The sequence below is a fragment of the Lissotriton vulgaris genome, chromosome 7 (assembly GCF_964263255.1).
Source record: "Lissotriton vulgaris chromosome 7, aLisVul1.2, whole genome shotgun sequence".
NCBI lineage: Eukaryota > Metazoa > Chordata > Amphibia > Caudata > Salamandridae > Lissotriton > Lissotriton vulgaris.
In genome coordinates, this window is record NC_141695.1 from 1,755,132,741 (window position 1) to 1,755,148,257 (window position 15,517).

Genomic DNA, 15,517 nt, shown 5'->3' on the forward strand with positions numbered 1-15,517 from the left:
AATTGCGGGTGCCCACTCCACATTTTGCCTGCTTCACGGGTGCCCACCCCGCCTCGATTTTTATTTTAACTAAAGCGATCATGCGGCGACCAGGAAGTGAGGCTGCTTGCCTGACTGTGGGCGGGGCGTAACCAGGAAACTGCGGCCGGAAAGGAAGTCGCGCTGCCGGAGATCCGTCCGGAGCCTCGCAGGCTCCAGGTTGAATTCCCAGGTCCCAGGAGGGGGCCCGGGTGAAGTAGGGAGAAGATGCCGGCAGACAGGAGTCCACCCTGCCTGAGCGGACCCGCGAGAGAGGGCAGCTGGGTGCAATATTGGTTAGAGAGTCCCAGTGAGGCCCCGAGGTCACAGTCGTGCCAGGGCCCATTAATTTTAACCACAGTTGCCCTGCTTGACAGTGGGCAACTGGAACGTTTTGCATAGTTGTTCTGAGGGCACAGTGAGTGCCCAGGCCCACGTCCTGTTTCACAGCTGCACGGCAATTAGCGTCAGCTGCTACGTTTAGGCCAACCTTTCTTTGGGGGCATTTTTTGTATGCGATAGGAGTGAGATACACTCCTGTGCCCCAGCGCAATTGCGCACCTGGATTCTGCTGCATTGGCAGCCGCCCTGACATTTGGGACATAGGGCATTTGAGCCCTCTGAGAAGGCCAATTGACCAGGGGGACTGTTGGGTTGATAGGGCGCCATTGCCCTAATGTGATTTATGTGGTGCGCAGGAAATGTGATTCATGCACTGTGCTTTATGCACCGCAATTTATGCTTCTACTGTGGTTTATGTTATGAGGTTTTTGCATACTGTGGTTTATGCGTTTGAGATTATTCTCTACTGTGAGTTATGCCCCTAATGTGAGTTATGCTTAGGAGGTTATGGTCTGATATATTTAGGCCTATGAGGTTGGCGCCTAATGCATTTTACGCCTGATCTTTAATTGGCTGGTGTCATTGTCTTTCGTAAATGCTGCCTTCTGATTGATTTTGAGGCTTGTTAGTCCCTCCTTATTATGTACCCTCCCATGGCTACTGTACCCTTTACTTCCAGTGTTACACAGTATGGCATGTGTTATTTAGACTGTGAGCAGTACTTTGTCCGTGCCTTCTGCAAAGATTTTGTTCAAGGTGGCTGGGAAACCGTGTCACACTGACAGTGGGATTGTGACTGACAATGCAGCGCCAAGCTGGACCCTGTTCTACCAGCCATTGTGTGACGCTGCACTTCTCAACAACTGGGCAGCCTTGACTCAATGCAAATATACATGGATTCACTGACGCTTTGGGTGTCAGAGGGCACAGACATTGGCAAACCTCTGACAGCCTTCTCCTCAGCAGCAACAGCACACTGAACAGGATAATCACGAGCACCACACACTCCTTGAAAAGTGCCGTTACAACAGGGGGAAAACCAGAAGTGTTGATACTCACTACCTGTGAGTGCCGGCCCATTTAAAGCACTGGTTTTAACACCCCTAAAGGTGCGAGCTTTGTTTTTTATGTATTCTGGGCCGGAGATTTACACACTGCCCACACAGCATGGAATGGGCACCCATGAAGGAGCTCGGGCAAACATAGCAAGGACATCTCACATTAAGCAGGTACTCAGTGCAAACCCGCCTGCTGCGATCCCTTCTAGCCTAGAGCTGCTGCCGTGTCCTGATGGGTGTCAATAAACGAGGGAGCCGTTATGTAAGCGGAAGGGAAGTTATTTTTGGATTCTTATGTTATGCTATGTTATGTTAATTTTAATTTGTAAGGCACAACAGCTACCCAAAAAGGGTTTCCCGGTGCCTGCTTGAGAGGAACAGAAAAGAAGGGACAATTATTGGGTAAACAGCCAAGTTTTTAAACATTTACGGAAATTCTCATGAACATTGTCCTGGCGTCGCTGTTGCTATGAACAGGATGGAGGCACCGGCCCGCTGCACACCTCTAGGCGCACAGGTACATGAATTAAGAATTCTTTGGCCGGGATAGGGGCGGCTTGTGCCTGGCTGTCAGCTGATTTCAACGCTGGAATGGAAAGCCGAGCACGGCCCGACAACAGCCTCCACAGCCCACTGTCCTGGTAGGCCAAGACGGCGCTAAAAACAACACTGTGCTGTCAAGTGCTGTCAGAACAATCTAGCACAAGCGAGGCTTGAAATGATTCCAAGTAAGAGCCTTGCGCCAGTCATCTTTACATGCATTTTACAGTGCTGGGCTCGCATCATAACAAAGAAGTGTGTACACACAATGGATCACAGATTTTGGGTTGGTAAAGTCATGCTTTACTTGTACTTGTTTGTTCTGAAAGCATCTGATGTTTTGATTTTTTATTCCGATTGATTTTTAATGTGTTTCCCATCAATTACGCGAACCAGGAGGTCTCTACCCTATTGGAATCAATGTGTAAATATCAGGCAGCTCCTTCCTTCCGAAGTCCCGGGAAATGCAGGGCCCGATTCACAGAACTAAGGGCCATATGTATGAAGCCAAATTGACTTCACAGAATTTCAGCGTTTGTGAATGCAATTTGGCCTAATGGTATGTATCAAGGAAATCTGCTTGCAAAATAAGGAATCGCAACATTTGTGATTCCTTATTTTGCGATTGCATTTAAGGAATCGCAAATTTTGCGATTCCTTAAATGCAATGTAAGAAGCCAAAAAAAATCGCAAATTGGCCTTAAGGAATTGCAAATTACCACCAACTTCTAGTTCGTGGTAAGTTGCAAATTCCTTGAAAAATGCATATTTTTGCATTTTTCAAAGTGCCATGTGACGCATATGTGCGCCACATGTGCACCCATGCATATTTCAGGGGTGCAACAGGGTGTCCTTTGGACATCCCTGCACCCTTGAAAATATTCTCCATTTGCGATTAGCAAACTGTAAATCGCAAATTTCCCATTCATTCCTATGGGCCTCCTGGCCAATAGAAATGAATGGGAAAGTATTCCTTAATTGCGAATTCGCAATTTGCGAATTCGCAATTAAGGAATATCAAGAAATCGCTAAAAAATTGCGATTTTCTTGATACATAGCAATTAGCGATTCTGAAATAGCCATTTCTTAAAAATCACTATTACAGAATCGCTTATTGCTACCTTCATACACATGGCCCTAACTTAAGACAAAATCCTAAACGTACTACTTTTGGTATTCATAGAAGTTAGGATTTTGTCTTAAATTTGTCTTAAATCTGTCTTAAGTCTGTTTTAAGCAGGTAAAATCCTAATTTCTGTGAATACCAAAAGTAGTAAGTTTAGGATTTTGTCTTAAGTTAGTTCTGTGAATCCCCCAATGTCTGCCTTGAAAGGAAGTTGCACATTGAAGAATTGATAAGCTCAACCACACGCTGGATAGATTTTGGAGAGGTTCATAGCAGGCGCCATGTTGAAATTCACATGAAATTGTGAATGAAGTAAATGTGGGAAGCAAGGTGCCTCAATCGATCGTCTATAAAAGTTGTCCAAAAAGTCTTATTGCCACAAGTCAGATGAGCGTCAAGGTTCAGATGGTAAAGCCCAGGGTGGTAGATTTGGGGTGTGAACGAGGCATCCCCGGCGGGCTGGCTTTCCAGGGCTGGGAGCCCCCTCAGGCCTGAAGAGCGAGCAAAACAAGCATTTGCAATGCAACAGGTCTCGCATTTACGCGAGTTTGAGCTATTGGCATTGTAAATGGGAATGCCTTTTATTTATGTTTTTATTTTTAAAACATAAATAAAAGGCATTTGCATTTACAATGCCAATACCTCAAAGTAACGTAAATGCGAGACCTATTGCATTGTAAATGTTTGTTTTATTTCCGGCTAACATTTACTGCAGGCTCTCGTTCCCTTCCTTTACTGCCCCTTTACTGCCCTCCCCTTCCTTCTCCCTTTTCACTGGTGCTCTCTTTCAGACTGTGCGCTAGTGGGAGGTCTCGAGGGAGTCAGTAGAATAGTGATCCAGGTGAGGGGGGGGGGGAGTGGGGGGGCTGGTGCCCACAGGCCGATCACTGCTCGGTGGTCATCAGCAAACGGACCCCAGAGAGGTCACAGCGGGGGCGGGCAGGTGAGAGGGAAGAGATGAGGCGATGGGCAATGAGGGTGGAAGAAATAGACCTTTCTTAATCACCCCATCCCCAGGGGAGGCGACCCTTGGGTACCACCAGACCCCCGCACCCCCCCTCTTGTGCACCTCCAGGGCTCCTCCATTGGTGGCAGCTTCTGTTTCTACATCAGAAGAGGTGGACATTGTTAACCCCTTGTTACCCAATACCCACAGTGGTGTGAACCGTCCTGGGCCAGGCAGGTCGCGCGTGTGTCATACTCACACAGCAGGTACAACAATGTCAGGTAGGACCGGCCTCGCGGGGCAGCGGGACTCCTTTCTATCCGTAGTAGCGCCTATCAAAGATAGCGCTAGAAGAGGCGAGGTGGGAGCTGCGAGCAGCAGGACTATGTAGGGCACAGGCTCGCGTTCGCCCAGGGCGCTCTCCACGCAGAGGCCGGCCCTTATGACGTGTGTCATGTTTGTACCCGTTTGATGATTGTTTTATATCCTCCATACATACCTTATCTGGTTATTATGGGGAAGCGAGCCCTGTGCACACGTCACAGGTGCATTTACAGCCCCGCGCGCCCTGGAGGAACTTCCTGCAGATACCTGGAGTTGGCTAGGGAACAGTCACCCACCCCCACTGACCCCCCCTCCAAAACTCCCCCGCGACCCGAGTCCGCATCTCATGGTTTGAACCTGCGGACGGCAGAGGGGCAGAGGAGACCTCCCGGAGGGGCCATGTCTGCAGCAGCGGCACGGCTGGTGAACCTGGCCTCGGTGCTCCACCTGCTGACAGGTGACAAGGGGGGGTGCTCCATGTGCTGACAGGTGACGGGGGTGCTCCATGTGCTGCTGACAGGTGACGGGGGTGCTCCTTGTGCTGCCAGGTGACGGGGGGGTGCTCCACGTGCTGACAGGTGACAGGGGGGGGGGGGGGGAGGGTGCTCCATGTGCTGACTGGTGACAGGGGGGTGCTCCATGTGCTGCTGACAGGTGACGGGGCGGGGGGTGCTCCATGTGCTGACTGGTGACAGGGGGGGGTGCTCCATGTGCTGCTGACAGGTGACGGGGGTGCTCCATGTGCTGCTGACAGGTGACGGGGCGGGGGGTGCTCCATGTGCTGACTGGTGACAGGGGGGGGTGCTCCATGTGCTGACTGGTGACAGGGGGGTGCTCCATGTGCTGCTGACAGGTGACGGGGGTGCTCCATGTGCTGCTGACAGGTGACGGGGTGCGGGGTGCTCCATGTTCTGACAGGTGACGGGGGGTGCTCCATGTGGTGACAGGGGGGTGCTTCATGTGCTGCCAGGTGACGGGGGGTGCTCCACGTGCTGACAGGTGACAGGGGGGGGGATGCTCCATGTGCTGACAGGTGACACAGGGGAGAGGCGAGGGTGCTCCATGTGCTGACAGGTGACACGGGGGGGGGGCGGTGTTCCATGTGCTGACAGGTGACAGGGAGGTGCCCCATGTGCTGACAGGTGACAGGGGGTGCTCCATGTGGTGACAGGGGGGTGCTTCATGTGCTGCCAGGTGACGGGGGGTGCTCCACGTGCTGACAGGTGACAGGGGGGGGGGGATGCTCCATGTGCTGACAGATGACACAGGGGAGAGGCGAGGGTGCTCCATGTGCTGACAGGTGACACGGGGGGGGGGCGGTGCTCCATGTGCTGACAGGTGACAGGGAGGTGCCCCATGTGCTGACAGGTGACAGGGGGAAGGGGGTGCTCCATGTGTTGACAGGTGACGGAGGGGGGTGAGAGGAGAGGGAGGGTGCTCCATGTGCTGACAGGTGACATGGGGAGAGGCGAGGGTGCTCCATGTGCTGACAGGTGACACGGGGGGTGCTCCATGTGCTGACAGGTGACACGGGGGGAGAGGGGAGAGGGGGGTGCTCCATGTGCTGACAGATTACCCGGGGATGAGGGGAGAGGGAGGGTGCTCCATGTGCTGACAGGTGACACGGGGGGGGGGGAGAGGCGAGGTTCCTCCAGGTGCTGACAGGTGACAACGGGGGGAGGTGGGGGGTGAGAGGAGGGCGAGGGATTGTGCTCCACGTGCTGACAGGTGACACAGGGGAGAAGCGAAGGTGCTCCATGTGCTGACAGATGACACGGGGGGGGCGCTCCATGTGCTGACAGGTGACACAGGGTGAGAGGCGAGGGAGGGTCTCTATCAGACATCTCTTTCCGCAGCTTTTCCTCACACTACAACCCCGCCCTCAGGTATCTTTGTTAGCTTTGCTATGCAGACGCTGCACCCCCAGTAATCTGCATTTCTTCCCCTGGAGATGCGTCCCCTAGACCTGGGCCCTGCCTACTAGAGGTGGAGATATTAACGGCAGAGGGCAGCTAAGAGTAGAGGGTGGGGGCATTAACAGCAGAGGGCCCCCGAGAGGAGAGGGTGGAGGCATTAACAGCTGAGGCAGCAGAGAGTAGGGGGTGGGGGCATTAACAGCAGAGGGCAGCAGAGAGTAGAGGGTGAGGGCATTTACAGCAGAGGGCAGCTAAGAGTAGAGGGTGAGGGCATTTACAGCAGAGGGCAGCTAAGAGTAGAGGGTGGGGGCATTAACAGCAGAGCGGCAGCTTAGAGTAGAGGGCGGGGGCATTACCAACGAAGATTAGCAGAACGTAGAGGATGGGGGTAGTAACAGCAGAGGGCAGCAGAAAGTAGAGGGCGGGGGCATTAACAGCAGAGGCAGCAGAGAGCAGAGGGTGGGGCATTAGTAGCAGAGGCAGCAGAGAGTAGAAGGTGGGGGCATTACCAACGAGGGGCAGCAGAAAGTAGAGGTTGGGGGTATTAACAGCAGAGGGCAGCAGAAAGTAGAGGGTGGGGGCATTAACAGCAGAGGGCAGCTAAGAGTAGAGGGTGGGGGCATTAACAGCAGAGGGCACCCGAGAGTAGAGGGTGGGGGCATTAACAGCTGAGGCAGCAGAGAGTAGAGGGTGGGGGCATTAACAGCAGAGGGCAGCAGAAAGTAGAGGGTGAGGGCATTAACAGCAGAGGGCAGCAGAGAGTAGAGGGTGGGGGCATTAACAGCAGAGGCAGCAGAGAGTAGAGGGTGGGGGCATTGATAACGGGGGGCAGCTGAGAGTAGATGGGGCATTAACAGCAGAGGGCAGCTAAGAGTAGAGGGTGGGGGCGTTAACATCCGAGGGCAGCAGAGAGTAGAGGGTGGGGTATTAACAACGAGGGGCAGCCGGGAGTAGAGGGTGGGGCATTAACAGCAGAGGGCAGCAGAGAGTAGAGGGTGAGGGCATTGCCAGCAGAGGGCAGCAGAGAGTAGAGGGTGAGGGCATTAACAGCAGAGGGCAGCAGAGAGTGGAGGTTGGGGCATTAACAGCAGAGGTCAGCAGAGAGTAGAGGGTGAGGGCATTAACAGCAGAGGGCAGCAGAGAGTAGAGGGTGAGGGCATTAACAGCAGAGGTCAGCAGAGAGTAGAGGGTGAGGGCATTAACAGCAGAGAGCAGCCGAGAGTAGAGGGTGGGGGCATTAACAGCAGAGGCAGCAGAGATTAGAGGGTGGGGGCATTAACAGCAGAGGGCAGCAGAGAGTAGAGGGTGGGGGCATTAACGGCAGAGGGCAGCTAAGAGTAGAGGGTGGGGGCATTAACAGCAGAGGGCCCCCGAGAGGAGAGGGTGGAGGCATTAACAGCTGAGGCAGCAGAGAGTAGAGGGTGGGGGCATTAACAGCAGAGGGCAGCAGAGAGTAGAGGGTGGGGGCATTAACACCAGAGGCAGCAGAGAGTAGAGGGTGGGGGTATTGATAACGAGGGGCAGCTGAGAGTAGAGGGGGGCATTAACAGCAGAGGGCAGCTAAGTGTAGAGGGTGGGGGCGTTAACATCCGAGGGCAGCAGAGAGTAGAGAGTGGGGGTATTAACAACGAGGGGCAGCCGGGCGTAGAGGGTGGGACATTAACAGCAGAGGGCAGCAGAGAGTAGAGTGTGATGGCATTACCAGAAGAGGGCAGCAGAGTGTAGAGGGTGAGGGCATTAACAGCAGAGGGAAGCTAAGAGTAGAGGGTGGGGGCATTAACAGCAGAGGGCCCCCGAGAGGAGAGGGTGGAGGCATTAACAGCTGAGGCAGCAGAGAGTAGAGGGTGAGGGCATTGCCAGCAGAGGTCAGCAGAGAGTAGAGGGTGAGGGCATTAACAGCAGAGGGCAGCAGAGAGTAGAGGGTGAGGGCATTAACAGCAGAGGTCAGCAGAGAGTAGAGGGTGGGGGCATTAACAGCAGAGGGCAGCAGAGAGTAGAGGGTGGGGGCATTAACGGCAGAGGGCAGCTAAGAGTAGAGGGTGGGGGCATTAACAGCAGAGGGCCCCCGAGAGGAGAGGGTGGAGGCATTAACAGCTGAGGCAGCAGAGAGTAGAGGGTGGGGGCATTAACAGCAGAGGGCAGCAGAGAGTAGAGGGTGGGGGCATTAACACCAGAGGCAGCAGAGAGTAGAGGGTGGGGGTATTGATAACGAGGGGCAGCTGAGAGTAGAGGGGGGCATTAACAGCAGAGGGCAGCTAAGTGTAGAGGGTGGGGGCGTTAACATCCGAGGGCAGCAGAGAGTAGAGAGTGGGGGTATTAACAACGAGGGGCAGCCGGGCATAGAGGGTGGGACATTAACAGCAGAGGGCAGCAGAGAGTAGAGTGTGATGGCATTACCAGAAGAGGGCAGCAGAGTGTAGAGGGTGAGGGCATTAACAACAGAGGGCAGCTAAGAGTAGAGGGTGGGGGCATTAACAGCAGAGGGCCCCCGAGAGGAGAGGGTGGAGGCATTAACAGCTGAGGCAGCAGAGAGTAGAGGGTGGGGGCATTAACAGCAGAGAGCAGCAGAGAGTAGAGGGTGGGGGCATTAACACCAGAGGCAGCAGAGAGTAGAGGGTGGGGGTATTGATAACGAGGGGCAGCTGAGAGTAGAGGGGGGCATTAACAGCAGAGGGCAGCTAAGTGTAGAGGGTGGGGGCGTTAACATCCGAGGGCAGCAGAGAGTAGAGAGTGGGGGTATTAACAACGAGGGGCAGCCGGGCGTAGAGGGTGGGGCATTAACAGCAGAGGGCAGCAGAGAGTAGAGTGTGAGGGCATTACCAGAAGAGGGCAGCAGAGTGTAGAGGGTGAGGGCATTAACAGCAGAGGGCAGCATAGAGTAGAGGGTGAGGGCATTAACAGCAGAGGGTAGCAGAGAGTGGAGGGTGGGGCATTAACAGCAGAGGTCAGAAGAGAGTAGAGGGTGAGGGCATTAACAGCAGAGGGCAGCAGAGAGTAGAGGGTGAGGGCAGTAACAGCAGAGGTCACTAGAGAGTAGAGGGTGAGGGCATTAACAGCAGAGGGCAGCCGAGAGTGGAGGGTGGGGGCATTAACAGCAGAGGTCAGCAGAGAGTAGAGGGTGAGGGCATTAACAGCAGAGGGCAGTCGAGAGTAGAGGGTGGGGGCATTAACAGCAGAGGCAGCAGACAGTAGAGGGTGGGGGCATTAACAGCAGAGGGCAGCCGAGAGCAAAGGGTGGGGGCATTAACAGCAGAGGTCAGCAGAGAGTAGAGGGTGAGGGCATTAACAGCAGAGGGCAGCCGAGAGTAGAGGGTGGGTGCATTAACAGCAGAGGTCAGCAGAGAGTAGAGGGTGAGGGCATTAACAGCAGAGGGCAACCGAGAGTAGAGGGTGGGGCATTAACAGCTGAGGTCAGCAGAGAGTAGAGGGTGAGGGCATTAACAGCAGAGGCAGCAGAGAGTAGAGGGTGGGGGCATTAACAGCAGAGGGCAGCCGAGAGTAGAGGGTGGGGGCATTAACAGCAGAGGCAGCAGAGAGTAGAGGGTGGGGGCATTAACAGCGGAGGGCAGCAGAGAGTCGAGGGTGAGAGCATTAACAGCAAAGGGCAGCAGAGAGTCGAGGGTGGGGGCATTAACAGCAGAGGGCAGCAGAGAGTAGAGGGTGGGGGCATTAACAGCAAAGGGCAGCAGAGAGTAGAGGGTGGGGGCATTAACAGCAAAGGGCAGCAGAAAGTAAAGGGTGGGGGCATTAACAGCAGAGGTTAGCAGAGAGTAGAGGGTGGGGGCATTAACAGCAGAGGTCAGCAGAGAGTAGAGGGTGAGGGCATTACCAGCAGAGGGCAGCAGAGATTAGAGGGTGGGGTATTAACAACGAGGGGCAGCCGGGAGTAGAGGGTGGGGCATTAACAGCAGAGGGCAGCAGAGAGTAGAGTGTGAGGGCATTAACAGAAGAGGGCAGAAGAGAGTAGAGGGTGAGGGCATTGACAGCAGAGGGCAGCAGAGAGTAGAGGGTGAGGGCATTAACAGCAGAGGGCAGCAGAGAGTGGAGGGTGGGGCATTAACAGCAGAGGTCAGCAGAGAGTAGAGGGTGGGGGCATTAACATCAGAGGGCAGCAGAGAGTAGAGGGTGAGGGCATTAACAGCAGAGGTCAGCAGAGAGTAGAGGGTGAGGGCATTAACAGCAGAGAGCAGCCGAGAGTAGAGGGTGGGGGCATTAACAGCAGAGGCAGCAGAGAGTAGAGGGTGGGGGCATTAACAGCAGAGGGCAGCAGAGAGTAGAGGGTGGGGGCATTAACAGCAGAGGGCAGCTAAGAGTAGAGGGTGGGGGCATTAACAGCAGAGGGCCCCCGAGAGGAGAAGGTGGAGACATTAACAACTGAGGCAGCAGAGAGTAGAGGGTGGGGGCATTAACAGCAGAGGGCAGCAGAAAGTAGAGGGTGGGGGCATTAACAGCAGAGGGAAGCAGAGAGTAGAGGGTGGGGGCATTAACACCAGAGGCAGCAGAGAGTAGAGGGTGGGGGTATTGATAACGAGGGGCAGCTGAGAGTAGAGGGGGGCATTAATAGCAGAGGGCAGCTAAGTGTAGAGGGTGGGGGCGTTAACATCCAAGGGCAGCAGAGAGTAGAGGGTGGGGGTATTAACAACGAGGGCAGCAGAAAGTAGAGGGTGGGGGCATTAACAGCAGAGGGAAGCAGAGAGTAGAGGGTGGGGGCATTAACACCAGAGGCAGCAGAGAGTAGAGGGTGGGGGTATTGATAACGAGGGGCAGCTGAGAGTAGAGGGGGGCATTAACAGCAGAGGGCAGCTAAGTGTAGAGGGTGGGGGCGTTAACATCCAAGGGCAGCAGAGAGTAGAGGGTGGGGGTATTAACAACGAGGGGCAGCCGGGCGTAGAGGGTGGGGCATTTACAGCAGAGGGCAGCAGAGAGTAGAGTGTGAGGGCATTACCAGAAGAGGGCAGCAGAGAGTAGAGGGTGAGGGCATTAACAGCAGAGGGCAGCATAGAGTAGAGGGTGAGGGCATTAACAGCAGAGGGTAGCAGAGAGTGGAGGGTGGGGCATTAACAGCAGAGGTCAGAAGAGAGTAGAGGGTGAGGGCATTAACAGCAGAGGGCAGCAGAGAGTAGAGGGTGAGGGCATTAACAGCAGAGGTCACTTGAGAGTAGAGGGTGAGGGCATTAACAGCAGAGGGCAGCCGAGAGTGGAGGGTGGGGGCATTAACAGCAGAGGTCAGCAGAGAGTAGAGGAAGGGGGCATTAACAGCAGAGGGCAGTCGAGAGTAGAGGGTGGGGGCATTAACAGCAGAGGCAGCAGACAGTAGAGGGTGGGGGCATTAACAGCAGAGGGCAGCCGAGAGCAAAGGGTGGGGGCATTAACAGCAGAGGTCAGCAGAGAGTAGAGGGTGAGGGCATTAACAGCAGAGGGCAGCCGAGAGTAGAGGGTGGGTGCATTAACAGCAGAGGTCAGCAGAGAGTAGAGGGTGAGGGCATTAACAGCAGAGGGCAGCCGAGAGTAGAGGGTGGGGGCATTAACAGCAGAGGTCAGCAGAGAGTAGAGGGTGGGGGCATTAACAGCGGAGGGCAGCAGAGAGTCGAGGGTGAGAGCATTAACAGCAAAGGTCAGCAGAGAGTAGAGGGTGAGGGCATTAACAGCAGAGGGCAGCCGAGAGTAGAGGGTGGGGGCATTAACAGCAGAGGCAGCAGAGAGTAGAGGGTGGGGGCATTAACAGCGGAGGGCAGCAGAGAGTCGAGGGTGAGAGCATTAACAGCAAAGGGCAGCAGAGAGTCGAGGGTGGGGGCATTAACAGCAGAGGGCAGCAGAGAGTAGAGGGTGGGGGCATTAACAGCAAAGGGCAGCAGAGAGTAGAGGGTGGGGGCATTAACAGCAAAGGGCAGCAGAGAGTAAAGGGTGGGGGCATTAACAGCAGAGGTCAGCAGAGAGTAGAGGGTGGGGGCATTAACAGCAGAGGTCAGCAGAGAGTAGAGGGTGAGGGCATTAACAGCAGAGGCAGCAGAGAGTAGAGGGTGGGGGCATTAACAGCAGAGGGCAGCAGAGAGTCGAGGGTGAGGGCATTAACAGCAGAGGTCAGCAGAGAGTAGAGGGTGAGGGCATTAACAGCAGAGTTCAGCAGAGAGCGTGGAGGTGACGCAGCTGCGCCACAGATGCGCAGTTTCTTCGAAGAATGGTCGTCCGATTGTATGCACAGCTCAGTGTTACATGTGCTTTGAAAGTGCTGCTTCTAGGTGCTAGCTGTGGTGTTGCGCTCTAGCCTCCGGCGCCCGGCGTGATGACGTGCCACGCCGGAGCAAGAGCGGAACACCGGCGCATGCGCAGTGAGCAGCCAGAAAGAGCGCGAAGGGAGAAACGGCAGAAGCGACCGGAGCTTGGGACAGCTAGACGCTCGGCGCTCTGTTTGATAGCGATCTTATTGTTAAAGAAATAAATACTTGTTCCCAACTGACCTGTTATCCTTTGCTCTGTGAGGGAAGAATAATACAACATTACAGTGGCGACGAGGACTGGGATCACCCCACGACTCCCTTGCAGCTACACTGAGGGTGCAGGACTGGAGGACAAGACATCTACAGCTAACCCGATACTGGGACAGTGGCTCTTTGAAGTGAGCTCGCCCAAGGGATCATCGCTATTCACGACAGAGCGTGGCAGCAGCGCAGACCCAAGACAGCCAGCATCCACGTGGCTCCCAGCCACATCAAGGCAAGTCAGAACCTGCACAGCTCGCAGAGGGGCACGTAGTTGAGACCCTGGCAGATAGAAGGGACGATGACAGGGAGGAGGGTGAAGCACACCTTCCCAGCGCCACAAGCGGTGGAACTAGCGGTACACCGGGTAGTCCCAAAAGCCAAGGCGAAGACTCCGGCAGTGGAGGGAACCCCAGCGCACCTGGCAGCCCAGGGAACCGAGACGGAGAGCCCAGAACAGAGCCCAGAATGAGCAACCAGGCAACAGCTCTTATGGCACCCATACCCTTCCTACCCAGACCGAGTGAGCCCCTAATGAAATAGGAGGACTGGAGGGAGTATTTCAAGAACTATGTGGAAGCATTGGAAGATGAGAACGGGGAGCCATTCCCCGGTGCCAGGAAGAAGAGGTTGTTACTGCACAACCTGGGCCCAGAAGGTGTTCGTTTGTTCGCTAACATTGTGTCTAAAGAAAGAGCAGACACAGAGGATGACGTCTTCAAGAATGCCCTGGAGGACCTCGACAACCACTATCGGCCGGCGGTATGTGTATCCATCGACCGCTATAACTTCCAGCAACGGAAGCAGGAAGAGGGAGAGTCGATAGATGACTACGTGGCAGCATTGAGACGATTAGCCATCACGTGCAAATATGGGCAGCTACAAGACGAATACATCAAAGACCAGATAGTCATGCATACTACAAACAAGTCGGTTCAGGATAAGTTGTGGGCGCAGGGAGAAGCGTCGCTCAAAGACGTCATCGCCATGGTCAAGAAAGCGGAACTATCGAAACGCTGTGCTGACGCGGCCAAGAAGGAAAGCACGCAGAGGCAAATGGTCAATAAGATTGACAAAACTCCTCCAGCCTATAAGCAGAAGGGTTCCATGGGAGAAAGGAAGCAGGATTCCAGGTGGACAGGGAAGCAGACTTCTCCCGGAAGACAACCCACGGACAGCAAGTTCTCGTGCTATAGGTGCGGAAGTACTGCCCACTCGGCGCAAGACAAACGATGCCCAGCGTTTCGCGCCAGATGCTCCTTCTGTGGCCTGGTTGGCCATTTTGAGAAAGTGTGTCGCAAGAAAGGAAAGAAATCCATGGTGAAGTGCATAGGGCAGTCCCTGTCGGAGGATCAAACGGAGGAAGACCAGGAAGACGACGACATGGTTTTGTGTGTCGAAGACCAAGTGTTGGAGGTGACAGGCAAGCGCTCAGACAAGCCGCGCATGGACATGCTCATAGGAGGAGTGAAAGTACACATTGCTATTGACTCAGGCTCTCCCTACTCCATAGTGCAGCGATTGGTATGGGAAGAAGATTTCGTGCCCACCCTAGGGCCGGAGCTACACCCGCCGGACATCCGTCCCATCTCATACACCAGCAACGCAATCCCCATGGTGGGTTTCCGCGCCCTAAAGTTCGAATTCAGAGGTAGATCGGCGATCTGCAAGCTGTATGTGGCAGAGCGAGGACCATCCGTGCTAGGCTGGAGAGACCAAGGCGATCTGGGAATCAAGTTGGATCCAGGGGGCAAGGAGCAAATCCTCTTAACAGAGGACAGCCGCTGGCCACAGCAGGACAAACTGAAGCTGGCCGTTCCCAAGGTGTTTGGTGGCACAGTGGGGAAACTGGACAAGTTCGTGCACAAGATACTCCTCAAAGAAGATGCCCGCCCGGTGTCGCACAAGGTCAGGAACATCCCCATTGCCGTCAAGGACGCGGTCCAGCAGGAGCTCCAGAGACTAGAAGACCAGGGAATAATTGAACCGATAGACAGCTCGGAATGGCTGGCCCCCTTGGTCGTGGCCAGGAAACCCAATGGCAAGGTACGTCTATGTGTGGACCTCCGCAAGCTCAACAAGTGTTTAATAGTGGAGAAATTCCCTCTACCGAGGATCGAGGAAATGTTGGCAAGAACAAAGGATGTGTCATGGTTCTCTACAATCGACCTTACATCCGCGTATCACCAAATTGACTTGCATCCATCGAGCAGAAAACTAACCTCGTTCATCACACCCTTTGGGTGTTGTCAGTTCTGACGAATGCCGTTTGGGCTGGCCTCGGCAGCCGCGGTGTTCCAGAAGTTGATGCACCGCCTGTTCAAAGACCTACCAGGCGTCCAATACTTCCAGGACGACATCCTGATCATGGGAACAGACCTAGAAGACCATGACAACAAACTGACTAAAGTGCTGACAGTACTACAAGAAAAGGGACTCACCGCTGAGTGGAGTAAGTGCAGGCTGGGAATGTCTTCCGTCACTTACCTTGGTCACGAAATAGGAAGTCAAGGCATATCCCCAAAAAGGAAGAACGTGAAGGCCATTCGTGATGCCAGAGCCCCGGTCAACAAGGAGGAAGTGAGATCATTCCTCGGAATGGCGGAGTATTATAGTAAATTTGTGAGACACTTTGCCACCCAGACCTATAGACTCCGTCAACTCATCAGGGACAAGTCGCAATTTAAATGGGACGAAGAGGCACAGGGCGAGTTTGAAGGCCTGAAGGACGACATAAGTGGAGCAGTTCCCCTACAGTGACATGACCC

The 15,517-nt window shown here is 54.5% G+C and overlaps 1 protein-coding gene across 1 annotated transcript in view; it reads left to right on the forward strand.

The window, feature by feature from the left end:
• Positions 1–4,568: 4,568 nt before the first annotated feature.
• The window catches only part of LOC147706589 (cell adhesion molecule CEACAM6-like), a 112,595-nt gene continuing 101,646 nt past the window's right edge, over positions 4,569–15,517 (forward strand). The window contains exon 1 of the mRNA XM_086933081.1: positions 4,569–4,811. Coding sequence (XP_086789207.1) covers positions 4,754–4,811 — 58 coding nt within the window. The 5' untranslated portion in view covers positions 4,569–4,753. The remainder of the gene's footprint in view (positions 4,812–15,517) is intronic.